Raw genomic sequence first — 19,786 nt, forward strand, 5'->3', positions numbered from 1 at the left:
TATTATTATTTCCCAGGGACAGTATCTAGTTGCCCTTTATATTTGAAGAAGACCTGGCATATAGCAAAGTGCACCTATTTTTTTAATGGCATTTGTTAAGCGCTTACTAGAAGCCAGACACTGCACTAATTAATTGGATAGATCAAATCTAATTACGTTGGACACAGTCACTGTCCCACAAGGGGCTCAAAGTCTTAATCCTCATTTTACAGTTGAGGTAACAGAAGCACGCTGAAGTGAAATGATTTGCCCAAGGTCATACAGCAGACTGAGGGGGGAGCCAGGATTAGAACTCAGGTCATTCTGATTCCTAGGCCTGTGCTCTGTCCACTAGACCATACTGCTCTCATTGAGCACTTACTGAATGCACAGCACTGTACTACTACTAATAATAATAATGATGGCATTTATTAAGCGCTTACTATGTGCAAAGCACCGTTCTAAGCGCTGGGGAGGTTCCAAGGTGATCAGGTTGTCCCACGGGGGGCTCACAGTCTTAATCCCCATTTTACAGATGAGGCCCAGAGAGGTGAAGCGACTCGCCCAAAGTCACACAGCTGACAATTGGCAGAGCCGGGATTCGAACCCATGACCCCTGACTCCAAAGCCCAGGCTCTTTCCACCGAGCCACGCTGCTTCTCTAAGCATTTGGGAGAGTACAACACAACAGAGATGGTAGACATATCCCCTGCAGACAAGGAGCTTACGTCCTGGATGGGCGAGGGGGCAGATGTTAATATAACTAAATCACAGATCATAATAATAACAATAATAATTATGGTATTTAGTAAGCACTTACTATGCGCCAGGCACTGTACTAACCACTGGGGTGGATTCAAGCAAATCGAGTCGGACGCAGTCCCTGTCCCACGTGGGGCTCACAGTCTCATTATACAGATGAGACAATTGAGGCCCAGAGAAGTGAAGTGACTTGCTCAAGGTCACACAGCAGACAAGTGGCAGAGCCGGGATTGGAACCCATAACCTCCGACTCCCAAGCCCGGGCTCTTTCCACCGAGCCACGCTGCTTCTCATCCGACACAAGCGCGGCGGGGCTGAGGGTTTGGAGGCCCGTGTGGCTCAGAAATCATCGTTTTTGGCCCCCAGGACACCGCCTTGCTCCGGAAAACAGTGAGGAAAACCCGCAGGTTTGTGGTGGACGGGAAGGAGGTCAGCGTGACGACCTCCAAGCCCGTGAGTGAGGTGGACGGCGGCGGTGACAAACGGCGCTCTGCTCGGTGAGAGGGTCCCTGGCCTCGGGTGGGAGGGTCATCCGCGCGGGAGGCAGGGTCAGGGCCGGGGAACAACGGCGGAGCTGGTAGCTCCCCTGCCTGCCAATGTCTCTTAATCAACTGATGGCATTTATTAATAATAATAATAATAATAATAATGTCGGTATTTGTTAAGTGCTTACTATGTGCCAAGCACCGTTCTAAGCACTGGGGGGGGATACAAGGCAATCAAGGTTGTCCCACTTGGGGCTCACAGTCTTCATCCCCATTTTCCAGATGAGGGAACTGAGGCCCAGAGAATAATAATAATACTAGTAATGGCATTTATTAAGCGCTTACTATGCGCAAAGCCCTGTTCTGAGCGCTGGGGAGGTTACAAGGTGATCAGCTTACAAGATTACAAGGTGATCAAGATGAGGGAACTGAGGCCCAGAGGAGTGAAGTGACTCGCCCAAAGTTACACAGCTGCCAAGTGGCGGAGCCGGGATTAGAACCCACGTCCTCTGGCTCCCAAGCCCGGGCTCTTTCCACTGAGCCACGCTGCTTCTTTTCATTCACTCAGTCATATTTACTGAGCGCTTACTGTGGGCAGAGCACTGTACTAAGCGCTTGGGAAGTACAAGTTGGATAGAAGCAACGGATGCCTCGTGTGAGGATCGAACTCACGACCTTCAATCAATCAATCAATCGTATTTATTGAGCGCTTACTGTGTGCAGAGCACTGTGCTAAGCGCTTGGGAAGTACAAGCTGGCAACATATAGAGACGGTCCCTACCCAACGGTGGGCTCACAGTCTAGAAGGGGGAGACTGACGTGCTACCTACTGCACTAACGAGGCTTCCTATTATTAAGCATTACTGTGCGCAGAGCACTGTACTAAATGCTTGGGAAAGTGCAGTGCAACAACAAACAGACACATAGAACAGTGCTTTGCACATAGTAAGCGCTTAATAAATACCATTATTATTATTATTATTGTTTGTGCCTGTTACCTCATCTGTAAAATGGGGATTAAGACTGTGAGCCCCACGTGGGACAACCTGATCACCTTGTAACCTCCCCAGCGCTTAGAACAGTGCTTTGCACATAGTAAGCGCTTAATAAAGACCATTATTATTATTATTATTATTCCTGCCCACAGTGAGCTCACAGTCTACAGGGAGCTCACACTCTACTACAAGTTCTAGACGCGGGCTGATTGGAGTTGAAAAGGGATTTGATAATTATCTGGTATTATTATTTGGTAATAATAATAATAGAAAAATAACTGTGGTGTTTGTCAAGTGCATACTCGGTGCCAAGCACTGTACTAAGATGTCTCCTGCCCACCTTGAGCTTACAGTCTGGAAGCCAGGAGGCGTTCCCATCAGGGATGGGGAATACGGGGCAGACCGTGGACTAGAAAATAAACCGGGAACCTGAAATTATCTGCAAGGGACTAAGTGATGCATTCATAATTAGAATGGCGGTATTTGCTAAGCATTTACTATGGGCTAAGCACTGGGCTCACAGTCCAAATAGGAGGGACAACAGGCATTGAATCACCATTGCACAGATGAAGAAACTGAGGCACAGCCAAGTTAAGCGACTTAACCCCAGGTCACAAGGCCGGCAAGCAGGGGAGCCGGTAAGAACCCAGATCCTCTGACACCCAGGCCTAAGCTCTTTCCAATAGGTCACGCTGCTTCTTGTCCTTCCCAAGCGCTTAGTACAGTGCTCTGCACACAGTAAGTGCTCAATAAATAGGATTGAATGAATGAATGAATTGAACTGAACTGAAAGCACCTACTGTGTGTAAAGGACTGTAGCTGACCCGTGCTGCCTAGTGAGGGTTTGGGATCCTGAAATTGAACAGTGCTTTGCACGTAGTAAAGTTAAGCGCTTAGTACAGTGCTCTGCACACAGTAAGCGCTCAATAAATACGATTGATGATAGTAAGCACTTAATAAATGCCATTATTATTATTAAGTCAGAGGATACTGTGCCCGCCCTCGAAGGAACTTGCAATCTACTGAGGAAAGCAGACAGATCCAGGCAATATAAATACGAGAGCAGAGGGGAAACCATAGTTACAACTGGTAACGATAAAAGTAAGCCAACGACACTGCATCAGTCGTATTTACTGAGCACTTACTGTGTGCAGAACACTGTACTAAGCGCTTAGGAGGGTACAGTACAACAGAGTCAGCAGATCTGTTCCCTGCAAACAAGGAGCTTCCAGCCGAGGGATGAATCATCAGCTAGACCCATGAATGGTGAGGGAATCATCAATCGTATTTATTGAGCGCTTACTGTGTGCAGAGCACTGTACTAAGCGCTTAGAGGGAATCTGATGGAATGACACGATTAGAGAATTGGGAATTAATCAGGAAAAGGTTTTGAAGGCAAGTAGCAGTGTGGCCTCGAAGAAAGACCGTAGGCACCGGGGTCAGAGGATTTGGGCTGTAAACCCAGTTCTGCCACTTGCCTGCTGTGTGACCTTGGGAACTTCTCTGTGCCTCAGTTTCCTCATCTGTAAAATAGAGAAGCAGCGTGGCTCAGCGGAAAGAGCCCGGGCTTTGGAGTCAGAGATCGTGGGTTCAAATCCCGGCTCCGCCACTTGTCAGCTGTGTGACTTTGGGCAAGTCACTTCTCTGGGCCTCAGTTACCTCATCTGTCAAATGGGGATTAAGACTAAGCCCCCCGGTGGGACAACCTGATCACCTTGTAACCTCCCCAGAGCTTAGAACAGTGCTTTGTACATAGTAAGTGCTTAATAAGTGCCATCATTATTATTGTTATTATTATTAAAATGGGAATTCAATACTTGTTCTCCCTCCCCTTTAGACTGTGAGCTCCATGCTGGACTGGCACAGTATCTGACCTAATAATCTTGGGTCTACTCAAGCGCTCAGTACAGTGCTTGGCACACACTAAGCACTTAAAGAACACAACATAGGTAGAGCTCACCCACCTCTGGAGCAGCTGCCGATGCGGCGGCCAAAGTGGCAGCGGATGCAGCAATTTCCACAACATCGCCAAGATCTACACTTTCCTCTCCATCCAAACCGCTACCTTGCTGGTTCAATCTCTCACAGACTGTGAGCCCATTGTCGGGTAGGGACCATCTCTATATGTTGCCGACTTGCGCTTAGTACAGTGCTCTGCACCCAGTAAGCGCTCAATTAATGAGATTGAATGAATGAATGAATGCTACAATAGAGTTCGGGGGATAATAATAATAATGGTGGTATTTGTTAAGCGCTTACTATGTGCAAAGCACTGTTCTAAGCGCTGGGGAGGTTACAAGGTGATCAGGTTGTCCCAAAGGGGGCTCACGGGATTAATCCCCATTTTACAGATGAGGTAACTGGGGCCCAGAGAAGTGAAGTGACTTGCCCAAAGTCACACAGCTGACAATTGGCGGAGCCGGGATTTGAACCCATGACCTCTGACTCCAAAGCCAGGGCTCTTTTGCTTCTCTGGGCGAGGGGGGCAGGGAGAGGGGAAGGGCCCTTGGAGAAGCAGCGTGGCTCAGTGGGAAAGAGCACAGGCTTGGGAGTCAGAGGTCGTGGGTTCGAATTCCGACTCCACCACTTAGCTGTGTGACCTTGGGCAAGCCACTTAACTTCTCCGTGCCTCAGCTACCCCATCTGTAAAATGGGGATTAAGACTGTGAGCCCCTCGGAGGTCCACCTGATCACCTTGTATCCCCCCCCAGCGCTTAGAACAGTGCTTTGCACGTAGTAGGCGCATAACAAATACCATTAAAAAAAGAAATCCCCTCGGCCCTGCCCAAGGCCTCCCCTTAACTGGAGAATGGGGATGTGAACCTCCCTTTCTCCTGGAGCGGTCGGAGATCCTCAGAGGGCAGGGCAAGCAAACCCCGAAAGTGGTTGTTTTAGACGCCAGGAACTGCACGAACTCCGGCTCCTTCAGAAGGAAGAGCAGCGAGCCCAGAGCCAGCTGGACCAGAGACACCATCAGCAGCGGGAGCAGCTGTTCCGTCACATTGAGCTGGAGATGACGGTAAGATCGATCAATCGATCAATCAATCGTATTTACTGAGCGCTTACTGTGTGCAGAGCTTGGGAAGTCCAAGTTGGCAACATCTAGAGACAGTCCCTACCCAACAGTGGGCTCACAGTCTAGAAGGGGGAGACAGAGAACGAAACCAAACATACTAACAAAATAAAATAAATAGAATAGAAAAACAGTGTGGGGGTCCTTCTCTCGGCTGCTCTCGACTTGGGCATGGCCAGGTGATAATAATAATAATAATAATAATAATAATAATAATAATAATAACAATAATAATAATAATAATAGCATTTATTAAGTGCTTACTATGTGCAAAGCACTGTTCTAAGTAAGCACTGGGAAGGTTACAAGGTGATCAGGTTGTCCCTCGTGGGGCTCACAGTCTTTATCCCCATTTTACAGATGAGGTCACAGAGAAGTGAAGTGACTTGCCCAAAGTCCCACAGCTGACAACTGGCGGAGCCGCAATTTGAACCCCTGACCTCTGACTCCATTGTGCATGTGTGACTTACAGTGTGCAGAGCACTGTACTAAACGCTTGGGAAAGTGCAGTACAACAACAAACAGACACATAGAACAGTGCTTTGCACGTAGTAAGCGCTAAATAAATACCATTATTATTATTATTATTCTTTGTGCCTCAGTTATCTCATCTGTAAAATGGGGATTAAGACTGTGAGCCCCATGTGGGACAACCTGATCACCTTGTAACCTTCCCAGTGCTTAGAACAGTGCTTTGCACATAGTAAGCGCTTAATAAATGCCATTATTATTATTACTATTATTATTATTATTATTTATTATAATATAATATAATTAAATAATATTATAATATAATAATATGATAATATAATAATGATAATAATAAATATAATATAGTAATATAATAATATAATATAATAATATAATATAATAATATAATATAATAATATAATTATATAAATATAATTATAATTATAATTATATATAATTATATTATATTATATTATGATCACTCCAAAGCCCGGGCTCTTTCCTACTGAGCCACGCTGCTTCTCTAATAGGGTGGTTGGGGGGGGAGGCTGAGGTCCGAAGCAACCCAACTTCCAAATCCAGGCCCTCTGGTCATCCGAGTGACCCTTTCCCTTCAGCCCGCCCTCCCAGAGGGGCGGGAATGTCCTGCCACCAGCCCTTCTGTGAGGGTTTGGGGGGGAATGAATAATCCGATGTTTGGAAAATGAGTGAACTCGTCTTGGCCTCGCCTGGGGAGAGCACAGTTCATCAATAGTGTGAATAGTAGACCGTGAGCCCGATGTGGGTCAACCTGATCACCTTGTAACCTCCCAGCGGCGCTTAGAACAGTGGTAAGCACTTAATCAATCAATCAATCATATTTATTGAGCACTTACTGTGTGCAGAGCACTGTACTAAGCGCTTGGGAAGTCCAAGTTGGTACCATATAGAGACGGTCCCTACCCAACAGTGGGCTCACAGTCTAGAAGGGGGAGACAGAGAACAAAACCAAACATATTAACAAAATAAATTAAATAGAATAGATATGTGCAAGTAAAATAAATAGAGTAATAAATATGTACAAACATATATACAGGTGCTGTGGGGAAGGGAAGGAGGTAAGACGGGGGGATGGGGGGGTGAGGGGGAGAGGAAGGAGGGGGCTCAGTCTGGGAAGGCCTCCTGGAGGAGGTGAGCTCTCAGTAGGGCCTTAATAAATAAATGCCATCATTAACAGTAGTATTGAGTGCCTACTTTGTGCGGGGAACTGTGCTAAGTGCGCTTGGGAGAGTATGTTGGCAACTTGTACTTCCCAAGCACGTTTAGCACAGTGCTCTGCACACAGTAAGCGCTCAATAAATACGACTGAATGAATGAATTTGGAGATCCCTGCCCTCAGGGAGCTGACAGTTGAGCAGAAGAGCTGTCAAATAAATAATAATAATAATAATAATAATAATAATAATGGCATTTATTAAGTGCTTACTATGTGCAAAGCACTGCTCTAAGCGCTGGGGAGGTTACAAAGCAATCGGGTTGTCCCACGGGGGGCTCACAGTCTTAATCTGCATTTTTCAGATGTGGTAACTGAGGCACAGAGAAGTGAAGTGACTTGCCCAAAGTCCCACAGCTGACAATTGGCGGAGCCGGGATTTGAACCCGTGACTCTGACTCCCAAGCCCGGGCTCTTTCTATTGAGCCACGCTGCTTCCCAATAATAATGGTATTTGTTAAGCGCCTACTATGTGTGAAGCACTGTTCTAAGTGCTGGGGGATACAAGGTGATCAGGTTGTCCCACGTGGGGCTCCCAATCTTCATCCCCATTTTACAGATGAGGTAACTGAGGCACAGAGAAGTGAAGTGACTTGCCCAAAGTCACACAGCTGACAATTGGCGGAGCCGGGATTTGAACCCATGACTCTGACTCCCAAGCCCGTGCTCTTTCCATTGAGCCATGCTGCTTCCCAATAATAATGGTATTTGTTAAGCGCCTACTATGTGTGAAGCACTGTTCTAAGTGCTGGGGGATACAAGGTGATCAGGTTGTCCCACGTGGGGCTCCCAGTCTTCATCCCCATTTTACAGATGAGGTAACTGAGGCACAGAGAAGTGAAGTGACTTGCCCAAAGTCATACAGCTGACAATTGGCGGAGCCGGGATTTGAACCCATGACCTCCGACTCCCAAGCCTGTGCTCTTTCCATTAAGCCACGCTGCTTCCCAATAATAATGGTATTTGTTAAGTGCTTACTATGTGTGAAGCACAGTTCTAAGTGCTGGGGTATACAAGGTGATCAGGTTGTAAGTGCTTACTATGTGCAAAGCACTCTTCTAAGCCCTGGGGAATACAAGGTGATACAAGGTGATCAGGTTGTCCCACGTGGGGCTCACGGTCTTCATCCCCATTTTGCAGATGAAGTAACTGAGGCACAGGGAAGTTAAGTGGCTTGCCCAGAGTCACACCGCTGACAGTTGGTGGAGTCGGGATTTGAACCCATGACCTCCGACTCCCAAGCCTGTGCTCTTTCCATTAAGCCACGCTGCTTCCCAATAATAATGGTATTTGTTAAGTGCTTACTATGTGTGAAGCACAGTTCTAAGTGCTGGGGGATACAAGGTGATCAGGTTGTAAGCGCTTACTATGTGCAAAGCACTCTTCTAACTGCTGGGGGATACAAGGTGATAAAAGGTGATCAGGTTGTCCCACGTGGGGCTCACAGTCTTCACCCCCATTTTACAGATGAGGTAACTGAGGCACAGAGAAGTGAAGTGACTTGCCCAAAGTCACACCGCTGACAGTTGGTGGAGCTGGGATTTGAACCCATGACCTCTGACTCCCAAGCCTGTGCTCTTTCCATTGAGCCACTACCCAGAGTTTAAGGACAAGGTTAGGGAGATGGGGGGTGCTGAGCATTTGGGTGATGTAGAAGCGGCAGTAAGAGGGAAAGAGGTTGGGGAGAGGAGGGATTAATCAGGGAAGGCTTCCTGGAGGAGATGGGCTTTGAAAAGGCCTTTGAAGATGGGGAGAACCGTGGGCTGTCAGATGTGAAGAGCACTTCAATCAATCAATCAATCGTATTTATTGAGCACTGACTGTGTGCAGAGCACTGTACTAAGCGCTTGGGAAGTACAAGTTGGCAACATATAGAGACGGTCCCTACCCAACAGTGGGCTCACAGTCTAGAAGACTGTGACTCCCAGGCAGGAGGGAGGCAGGGGGAGAGAAGTGAAGTGACTTGTCCAAGGTCACACAGCTGACAATTGGCGGGGCCGGGATTTGAACCCGTGACCTCGGACTCCAAAGCCCGGGCTCTTTCCATTGAGCCACGCTGCTTCCCAGTAATAATGGTATTAAGCGCTCACTATGTGCAAAGCACTGTTCTAAGCGCTGGGGGGAGGTAAGACCAAGGTACGATAGGTTGGCTAGAGAGGGAGTGAAGATTGCGAGCTGGGGGGTAGTGGGAGAAGAGAGTGGGTGAGAGGGGCGTGAATGCTGAGGGCCTGCAGACACCCCTCTTTCCGCGATCATCATCATCAATCGTATTTATTGAGCGCTTACTATGTGCAGAGCACTGTACTAAGCGCTTGGGAAGTACAAATTGGCAACATATAGAGACAGTCCCTACCCAACAGTGGGCTCACAGCCTAAAAGTAGGCTCACTGTCTATTACATCTATTACATCACATTACACTGTGATGGTGTAAATGATCTGTTCTGTAGAAAGAGAAGCAGCGTGGCTCAGTGGAAAGAGCCCGGGCTTTGGAGTCCGAGGTCATGGGTTCAAATCCTGGCTCCGCCAGTTATCAGCTGTGTGACTTTGGGCAAGTCACTTCACTTCTCTGGGCCTCAGTTCCCTCATCTGGCAAATGGGGACTAAGATTGTGAGCCCTAGGGAAGCAGCGTGGCTCAGTGGAAAGAGCCCGGGCTTTGGAGTCAGAGGTCGTGGGTTCAAATCCCAACTCTGCCACTTGTCAGCTGTGTGACTTTGGGCAAGTCACTTCACTTCTCTGGGCCTCAGTTCCCTCATCTGTAAAATGGGGATGAAGACTGTGAGCCCCACGTGGGACAACCTGATTACCTTGTATCCACCCCAGCACTTAGAACAGTGCTTGGCACATAGTAGGTGCTTAACAAATACCAACATTATTATTATTATTATTATTATTATTATTATTATTATTATTATTATTATGTGGGACAACCTGATTACCTTGTAACCACCCCGGCGCTTAGAACAGTGCTTGGCACACAGTAAGTGCTTAACAAATACCAACATTATTATTATTATTATTATGTGGGACAACATGATCACCTTGTATCCACCCCAGCGCTTAGAACAGTGCTGGCACATAGTAAGTGCTTAACAAATACCAAGATTATTATTATTATTATTATGTGAGACAACCTGATCACCTTGTATCCACCCCAGCGCTTAGAACAGTGCTGGCACATAGTAAGTGCTTAACAAATACCAACATTATTATTATTATTATTATTATGTGGAACAACCTGATCACCTTGTATCCACCCCAGCGCTTAGAACAGTGCTTGGCACATAGTAAGCGCTTAACAAATACCAACGTTATTATTATTATTATTATGTGGGACAACCTGATCACCTTGTATCCACCCCAGCGCTTAGAATAGTGCTTGGCACATAGTAAGCGCTTAACAAATACCGTCATTATTATTATTATTATTATTATTAAAGAGAAGCGGCGTGGCCTTGTGGAAAAATTAGGGGCCTGGGAATCAGAGGACTTGGATTCTAATCCCGGCTCCACCACTTGCCTGCCGTGTGACCTTGGGCAAGTCGCCTGGCTTCTCTGTGCCTCAGTTCTCATCTGAAGAATGGGGATTAAGACTGTGAACCCTATCGGGTGTGCCCACCCCGATTATCTTCTATCTACCCCAGCGCTTAGTACAGTGCCTGCCAGAGTAAGTGCTTAACAAGTGCCATTAAAAACAAAAGTAGCATGAGCAGCCCCGGGCAGAGGATGAGATGGCGGTCGCGTTTGCGCCCAGGGCAAGAAGCAACACTACGATGGGGAAATAGAGGCCCTGGAGCGGCACTACCAGTTGACCTCAGAGAGGTTGGAGACGGAGCACGTCCAGCGGCTGCAGAAAGAGGCCAGGCGCCTGAAATCCCAGCAGCAGAAGGGCTTGGCCAGGATGCTGCCCGCTCTGAAGGAGAACCAGAAGGAGGTGAGTGAACCTGGGGACCACCCAAGCTGGTCGGAGCTGGGGATGAGAGCCCAGGCCCATCCATTCATTCATTCATTCATTCATTCATTCATTCAATCAGGCCGGGGGCCCCTGCCGTCGTTGGGTAGGGACCGTCTTTATATGTTGCCAACTTGTACTTCCCAAACACTTGTCCAGTGCTCTGCACACTGTAAGCGCTCCGTAAATACGATTGAATGAATGAATGGAATGTGTCCCGGAGTCGCGGAGGGGTGGCAGTTGGGATAATATTTACAGGGAACTGGGAATTAGGGTCTGATTCTCACGTCGTTGTTTTTTAAATGGAATTTGTTACGCGCTTACTATGTGCCACGCGCTGGGGTAGATACCAGCCCGTCAGGTTGGATGCAGTCCCTGTTCCACATGGGGCTCACAGTCTTAATCCCCCTTTTTCAGATGAGGTGACTGAGGCACAGAGAATAATAAGAATACTAATGGCATTTATTAAGCGCTTACTATGTGCAAAGCACTGTTCTAAGCGCTGGGGAGGTTCCAAGGCGATTGGGTTGTCCCATGGGGGGCTCACAGTCTTCATCCTCATTTTACAGATGAGGGAACTGAGGCCCAGAGAAGTAAAGTGACTCCCCCAAAGTCACCCAGCTGACAGTTGGCAGAGCTGGGATTTGAACCCATGACCTTTGACTCCAAAGCCACTGAGCCACGCCGCGGCTCGCCCAAGGTCACACATCAGAGAAAGGCCGGGCCGGGATTAGGACCCAGGTTTTTCTGACTCCCAGGGCCACGCTCTCTCTAATTCCCAAACTCCCCGCGAGCAGGGATGACCGAGGTGCTCTTAGAGCTCTTGGTCCAAATGGCTTTAGAAGACCCTAAATTCCCTAGACTGTTTCAGCTGCAGAGGCGACGTTCTAGAGCCAATAAACTGCTTGGCTCTAGGCAGTCAGGATTAAAACTCAGAGCAGACACGTAGCTGATAAAAAAAAAAAATGTTGAGATTCCAGGATATCCAACCAAGCTCCTTCTGCCCGCTCCTCTCTCTCTTTCCCTCTCAGGAGCCAGGGCTCCTCCAGCAGCAGCAGCAGGAGCAGCTGAACCAAGCCCTAAAGAAGCTCGCCCAGGAGCACAAGATGAAAGTGACTTCCATGGAGTGGGAATACGCCAGCAAGCTGCAAAACCTCAGAAGAGGTAGGAACGCTGCGGCCCGAAATCGAGGTCCGTCTGGGGTGGGAATAATAATCAATCAATCAATCATATTTATTGAGCGCTTACTGTGTGCAGAGCACTGTACTAAGCACTTGGGAAGTACAAGTCAGCAACACAGAGAGACAGTCCCTACCCAACAGCGGGCTCACAGTCTAGAAGGGGGAGACAGAGAACAAAACCAAACGTACTAACAAAATAAAATAAATAGAATAGATATGTACAAGTAAGATAAATAAATAAATAGAGTAATAAATATGTACAAACATATATACATATATACAGGTGCTGTGGGAAAGGGAAGGAGGTAAGATGGGGGATGGAGAGGGGGACGAGGGGGAGAGGAAGGAAGGGGCATTTATTAAGCACTTACTATGTGCAAATCACTGTTCTAAGCGCTAGGGAGGTTAAAAGGTGATCAGGTTGTCCCACGGCGGGCTCACAATCCTAATCCCCATTTTCCAGATGAGGTCACTGAGGCCCAGAGAAGTGAAGTGACTGGCCCAAAGTCATACAGCTGACAATTGGCGGGGCCGGGATTTGAACCCATGACCTCGGACTCCAAAGCCCGGGCTCTTTCCACTGAGCCATGAAGCTAACCCAGGGCGGCTGGGCTCGGTTCCGAGCCGGATTACGGCTCTGAAAGGCCTTCCCTGGCATTGAGAGCCCATGGAACCCACTATTGGGTAGGGACTGTCTCTATATGTTGCCAACTTGTACTTCCCAAGCACTTAGTACAGTGTTCTGCACACAGTAAGCGCTCAATAAATTCGATTGATTGATTGATTGATTGACGGAAAAGGGCATCCCAAAGAGACGTGCTTTCTGTCCTCAAATCCCCCCAGTTCCCTAGATTAGGTAGGACCTGACAAATGACAGCGGGGAGCAAATCTTGGGAAGCAACATGGCCCTCGTGGAAAGAAACATAGTGCCTGGAGCCAGCGGAGCTGGGTTCTAATCCACATGTCTGCTGTGTGAACTTGGACGAGTCACTTCACTTCTCTGTGCCTCAGTTACCTCATCTGTAAAATGGGGATTAAGACTGTCAGACCCACGTGGGATAGGGACTGTGTCCAACCCTGTTGGCTTGCATCTACCCCCAGAGCTTAGTATAGTGCCAGGCACATAGTAAGCACTTTACCAATAAGAAAAAAAACCCAAAATCTTCCCATCGGTAATCAACCAGAGATGATTACTGAACACTTGCCAGTTACAGAGCACTAAGCTAAGCGCTTGGGAGAGTACAGTAGTAATAATAATAATAATAATAATGCTGGCATTTATTAAGTGCTTACTATGTGCAAAGCACTGTTCTATGCGCTGGGGAGGTTACAAGGTGATCAGGTTGTCCCACGGGGGGCTCGCAGTCTTCATCCCCATTTTGCAGATGAGGGAACTGAGGCCCAGAGAAGTTAAGTGACTTGCCCAAAGTCACACAGCTGACAATCGGCGGAGCCGGAATTTGAACCCATGACCCCTGACTCCAAAGCCCGGGCTCTTTCCACCGGGACACGCTGCTTCTCCAGTAGAGCTAGTAGTAATAATAATAACTGTGGTATTTGCTAACTGTTATTATTATTATTATTATGCAGACAGAATATTAATAATAATTATTATTAATAATAATAATAAATGTGTGCCAGGCACTGTAATGGTAGAGATTCATTCATTCATTCAATCGTACTTATTGAGCACTTACTGCGTGCAGAGCACTTTACTAAGAGATGATATATGGATATTTTAGTAGATGTGATTCATGCCTTCAAGGAGCTAACGATATGGTAGAGGAGAGACATTCGAATCAATTACAAGGTGGGGAGACTCCAGAGTATAAGTCTATCTAAATAAATGCCCAGTGTGAGCGGGATGAATACTTAAGTTCATCCTACCCTCTCCTTCTCCTTCCTTCCCTCCCTCTCCCCTACCCCTCTCCCTTTTCCTATCTTTCCCTCTTTTCCCTTCTTCTATCTCCCCCTTTCCTCTCTCCTTCCTCTCCCTTCCCTCTCTCGCTTCCTTTTTCTCCCTTCCTTCCCCCTCCCTCCTTCCTCCCGGCTCAGTGGAAAGAGCCCCGGTTTGGGAGTCAGGGGTCATGGGTTCTAATCCCGGCTCAGCCACCTGTCAGCTGTGTGACTGCGGGCAAGTCACTTCACTTCTCGGTGCCTCAGTTACCTCACCTGTAAAATGGGGATTAAGACTGTGAGCTCCATGTGGGACAATCTGATAACCTTGTATCTACCCCAGAGCTTAGAACAGTGCTTGGCACGTAGTAAGCACTTAACAGATACCATTATTATTATGGAAGGTGAGGGCTCTAGGGCATGGGGGATGAAGAAAAGGGGGAGAATAGAGTGGGGAGATGAGGGATTAATCAGGGAGGACTTCCTGGAGGAGCTGCCATTGTTGTGAGGCTGGGAAGAGGGGGTCTGACAGCTATGTAGGGGGAAGGAGATTCAAGCAGGAGGGAGAGTGTGAGTGGGGAGCTCATCCGCCAAGCTAGCTCTCTTCCTCCCTTCAAGGCCCTACTGAGAGCTCACCTCCTCCAGGAGGCCTTCCCAGACTGAGCCCCTTCCTTCCTCTCCCCCTCGTCCCCCTCTCTATCCCCCCATCTTACCTCCTTCCCTTCCCCACAGCACCTGTATATATGTATATACATATATAGACTGTGAGCCCACCGTTGGGTAGGGACTGTCTCTATATGTTGCCAACTTGTACTTCCCAAGCACTTAGTACAGTGCTCTGCACACAGTAAGCGCTCAATAAACACGATTGATGATTATATATGTTTGTACATATTTATTACTCTATTTATTTAGTTTACCTGTACATATCTATTCTATTTATTTTATTTTGTTAGTGTGTTTGGTTTTGTTCTCTGTCTCCCCCTTTTGGACTGTGAGCCCACTGTTGGGTAGGGACTGTCTCTATATGTTGCCAACTTGGACTTCCCAAGCGCTTAGTACAGTGCTCTGCACACAGTAAGCGCTCAATAAATACGATTGACTGATTGATTGATTGAGCCTTCAGGGAGGGAGATATGAGCGAGGCCCAGACACGAGCGAGGCTCAGTGAGTAAGTTAATGTTAAAGCGTGTGAGCTACGTTGTGGTGGGAGAAGAGCCAGGGTAGGCTGTAAGGGGAGAGTTGATGGAGTAATTGCCCTTCAGCTGAGGCTCTGGAGTTTCTACCTGATGCAGAGATGACTGGGAAAAGCGTTGCATACAGTGCCTAGATTTGTAGCCATTCCATTAATGAAACGTGAACAGTCTTTCTACAGGGCCAAGGGTCCGTGTCTGGGAAGTGCCTCAGACTCTCCTTCTGGGGCTAGAACTTGCTGGGTAAGGTGCCTCATCACCATCACGCCATCACCAATCACGCACATGTATGTATGCAGTCGACCGGTGTTTATTGAGCACGTACTGTGAGCACTGCACTGGACTGGGAGCTTCAGAGAGGTCAATACTATCGAGCTGGGCCACATGATCCCGGCCCAGAAGGAGCTTAGAGTCTAGAGGGGGAGACAGAAATAAATTTCAGATGGGTACGTACGAAATCGATCAATCATATTTATTGAGCGTTTACTGTGTGCAAAGCACTTTAATCCATCAATGATAATAAATAATAATGATCTTTTAAACTGTGAGCCCACTGTTGGGTAGGTACTGTCTCTATATGTTGCCAACCTGTACTTCCCAAGCGCTTAGTACAGTGCTCTGCACACAGTAAGTGCTCAATAAATACGATTGATGATGATGATATGTATTGAGTGTTCATTCATTCATTCAATCGTATTTATTGAGCACTGTACTAAGCGCTTGGGAAGTACAAGTTGGCATATAGAGACGGTCCCTACCCAACAACGGGCTCACAGTCTAGAAGGGGGAGACAGACAACAAAACAAAACATGTGGACAGGTGTCATCAGAATAAATAGAAGTAAAGCTAGTACATGCAGAGTGCTGTACTAAGTGTTTCGGAGAGTGCAATACAACAGAAGTAACAGGGACAGTCGCTATCCGTACCAAGCTTACAGTCTAGAGGGGGAGGCAGACAAAGCGCTTAGTACAGTGCTCTGCACACAGTAAGCGCTCAATAAATACGATTGAATGAATGAACAAATAATTTATAATATATAATTTAAAGATATGTGTATATTTCTGTTGGGTTAGGGGTGGGGCGATATCAAATGTCCAAAGGTCACAGATTCAAGAACACAGACTTCCTATGCATTTGGGAGATTAGAATACAACAGTGGGTAGCCACGTTCCCTGCCCACAAGGAGCTTGCAGTCTTCTAGACAGAGGAAACAGGCATTAAAATAAATTTTAATGAACAATAAATAGTACAATTATTAAATTAAATTTAAATTTAGGTAAATTTAATAAACAATAAAGAAGACAATAAAATAAATTTTGGTTACGTATGTACATAAGTGCTATGGGGCTGAGGGTGGGGTGAGGGAGGGAGTAAGGGAAATGAGGGCTTAGTTGGGGATGCACTTTTAATAAAGCTTTGAAAGTGGAGAGACTGCTGGTTGGATGGGAAGGGAATTCCAGCCTAGAAGCAGGCCATGGGCGAGAGGCGGGCGGCGCGATAGATGAGCTTGAGATATGGTAAATTGGTATGAAGGAGTGAAGTGCGAGGGCTGGGTTGTACTAAGAAATCAGGGAGGTGAAGGGAAAAGGGGGCAAGGTGGATGAGTAAGTTAAAGCCAATGGTAAAGAGTTTCTGTTTGATGTGGATGTGGATGGGCCACCAATGGAGGTTCTTGAGAAAAGTGGAAGCATGGACCGAATCGTTTTGTAGAAAAATGATCTGGGCAGAAGAGTGAAGTATGGACTGGAGTGGGGAGAGACAGGAGTTAGGGAGATCAGCAATGGGACTGGTGCAGTGATCCAGGTGGGATAGGATGAGTGTTTGGATCAGCAAAGTAGCAGTTTGGATGGAGAGGAAAGGGCAGATTTTAGCGCTGTTAAGAAGGTTGAACATAACAGGATTTTGTGACTGAACAGGTGGGTGGAATGAAACAGATGAATTGAAGATAACGCCCAAGTCATGGGCCTGTGAGACAGGGAGGATAATGGTGTTGTCTACAGTGACGGGAAAGTCAAGGTGGGAAGGTGAGGGGTTCTGTTTCGGAAGTGTTAAGTTTGAGATGACCGCGGGACGTTCAAGTAGAGATGTCCTGAAGGTAGGAGGAAATATGAGGCTGCAGGGAAGGAGAGGGAACGGGAACTGGAGATGTAGATTTGGGAATCATCTGCACAGAGATGGTAGTTGAAGCCGTGGGAGTGGATGAGTTCTCCAAGGGAGTGGGTGTAGATGGAGAATAGAAGGGGACCCAGAACTGAGCCTTGAGGGACCCCCACAGTTAGGGGCTGGATGGCAGAGGAGGAGCCCGCAAAAGAGACCGAGAAGGAGCAGCCAGGGAGACTGGAGACATAAGTGCTTCATGCAGCTTCCTGGATTATCTTTATCTTTGTCCAGAAATGCTCTGGGCATATTACTCCCCTCCTCAAAAATCTCCAGTGGCTACCAATCAATCTGCGCATCAGGCAGAAACTCCTCACCCTGGGCTTCAAGGCTGTCCATCCATCCCCTCGCCCCCTCCTACCTCACCTCCCTTCTGTCCTTCTCCAGCCCAGCCCGCACCCTCCGCTGCTCTGCCGCTAATCTCCTCACCGTACCTCGTTCTCGCCTGTCCCACCATCGACCCCCGGCCCACGTCATCCCCCGGGCCTGGAATGCCCTCCCTCTGCCCATCCGCCAAGCTAGCTCTCTTCCTCCCTTCAAGGCCCTGCTGAGAGCTCACCTCCTCCAGGAGGCCTTCCCAGACTGAGCCCCTTCCTTCCTCTCCCCCTCGTCCCCCTCCCCATCCCCCCATCTTACCTCCTTCCCTTCCCCACAGCACCTGTATATATGTATATATGTTTGTACATATTTATTACTCTATTTATTTTACTTGTACATATCTATTCTTTTTATTTTATTTTGTTAGTATGTTTGGTTTTGTTCTCTGTCTCCCCCTTTTAGACTGTGAGCCCACTGTTGGGTAGGGACTGTCTCTATATGTTGCCAATTTGTACTTTCCAAGCGCTTAGTACAGTGCTCTGCACATAGTAAGCGCTCAATAAATACGATTGATGATGATGATAAGTGCTGTGGGGCTAAGCGAGGGATGGATATTAAATTAAGGTGAGCACACATACATACACATGCATACATGCGTGCCTTCATAATAATAATAATGATGGCATTTGTTAAACACTTACTATGTGCAAAGCACTGTTCTAAGCGCTGGAGGGATACAAGGTGATCAGGTTGTCCCACGGGGGGGCTCACAGTCTTCATCCCCATTTTACAGATGAGGTGACTGAGGCTCAGAGAAGCTAAGTGGCTTGCCCAAGGTCACACAGCAGGCCTGTGGCGGAGCCGGCATTCGAACCCTGACCTTTGACTCCGAAGCCCGGGCTCTTTCCACTGAGCCACGCTGCTTCTCTGTAATGCGTTCAGAGCCAGAGGATCAGGGGAGATTAAGCTCCGGGTTCTTGGGAGGAAAGGGCCTTCTGGACTCACCTCAACCCTCTCTTCCCTGGGAGAAGTGTGGAGAGTCTCCCCCCGGGGCCTCGCGGCCTCCTGCCCAAACAGGGAAAGGCAAGAAAACCGAGCCTCGGCCAACCCTGGCCATGGCCTAGCCCGAGCTCTGCCGGGGATTCTGCGAGCTACTCTGGACCGGTTGAGGCCGTCTTCGATAATAATAATAATGGCATTTATTAAGCGCTTACTATGTGCAAAGCACCGTTCTAAGCGCTGGGGAGGTTACAAGGTGATCAGGTTGGCCCACATGGGGCTCACATCTTAATCCCCCCCGCCTTACCTCCTTCCCCTCCCCACAGCACCTGTATATATGTATATATGTTTATACGTATTTATTACTCTATTAATTTTATTTGTACATATTCATTCTATTTATTTTATTTTGTTAATATGTTTTGTTCTCTGTCTCCCCCTTCTAGACTGTGAGCCCACCGTTGGGTAGGGACCATCTCTATATGTCGCCGACTTGTACTTCCCAAGCGCTTAGTATAGTGCTCTGCACACAGTAAGTGCTCAATAAATACGATTGAGTGAATGAATGAATGAATCCCCATTTTACAGATGAGGGAACTGAGGCCCAGAGAAGTGAAGCTGACAAGTGGCAGAGCCGGTATTTGAACCCATGACCTCTTACTCCAAAGCCCGGGCTCTTTCCACTGAGTCACGCTGCTTCAATGGTAGGAAGAAGGGTTTGGAGGGAGAGCTATTTATTTACCATCTATTTATTCCGACGGTTTTGACACCTGTCTACGCGTTTGCTTTTGTTGCCTGTCTCCCCCTTCTAGACTGGGAGCCCGTTGTTGGGTAGGGACCGTCACTATACGTTGCCGACTTGTACTTCCCAAGCGCTTAGTATAGTGTTCTGCACCCAATAAGTGCTCAATAAATACGATTGAATGAATGAGAGGAGAAGATATGGAGGAAAAGGAGAATCAATCAATTAATCCCCTCGTCCCCCTCTCCATCCCCCCCATCTTACCTCCTTCCCTTCCCCACAGCACCTGTATATATGTATATATGTTTGTACATATTCATTACTCTATTTAT

General features: G+C 47.5%; 1 protein-coding gene across 1 annotated transcript in view; it reads left to right on the forward strand.

Moving 5' to 3' along the window:
• LOC119939632 (serine/threonine-protein kinase 10-like) overlaps positions 1 to 19,786 on the forward strand; it is a 60,234-nt gene that overhangs the window by 30,248 nt on the left and 10,200 nt on the right. The window contains exons 10-13 of the mRNA XM_038759761.1: positions 1,108 to 1,238; positions 5,117 to 5,240; positions 10,771 to 10,950; positions 12,003 to 12,132. Coding sequence (XP_038615689.1) covers positions 1,108 to 1,238; positions 5,117 to 5,240; positions 10,771 to 10,950; positions 12,003 to 12,132 — 565 coding nt within the window. The remainder of the gene's footprint in view (positions 1 to 1,107; positions 1,239 to 5,116; positions 5,241 to 10,770; positions 10,951 to 12,002; positions 12,133 to 19,786) is intronic.

The sequence above is a fragment of the Tachyglossus aculeatus genome, chromosome 17, assembly GCF_015852505.1.
Source record: "Tachyglossus aculeatus isolate mTacAcu1 chromosome 17, mTacAcu1.pri, whole genome shotgun sequence".
NCBI classification, from domain to species: domain Eukaryota; kingdom Metazoa; phylum Chordata; class Mammalia; order Monotremata; family Tachyglossidae; genus Tachyglossus; species Tachyglossus aculeatus.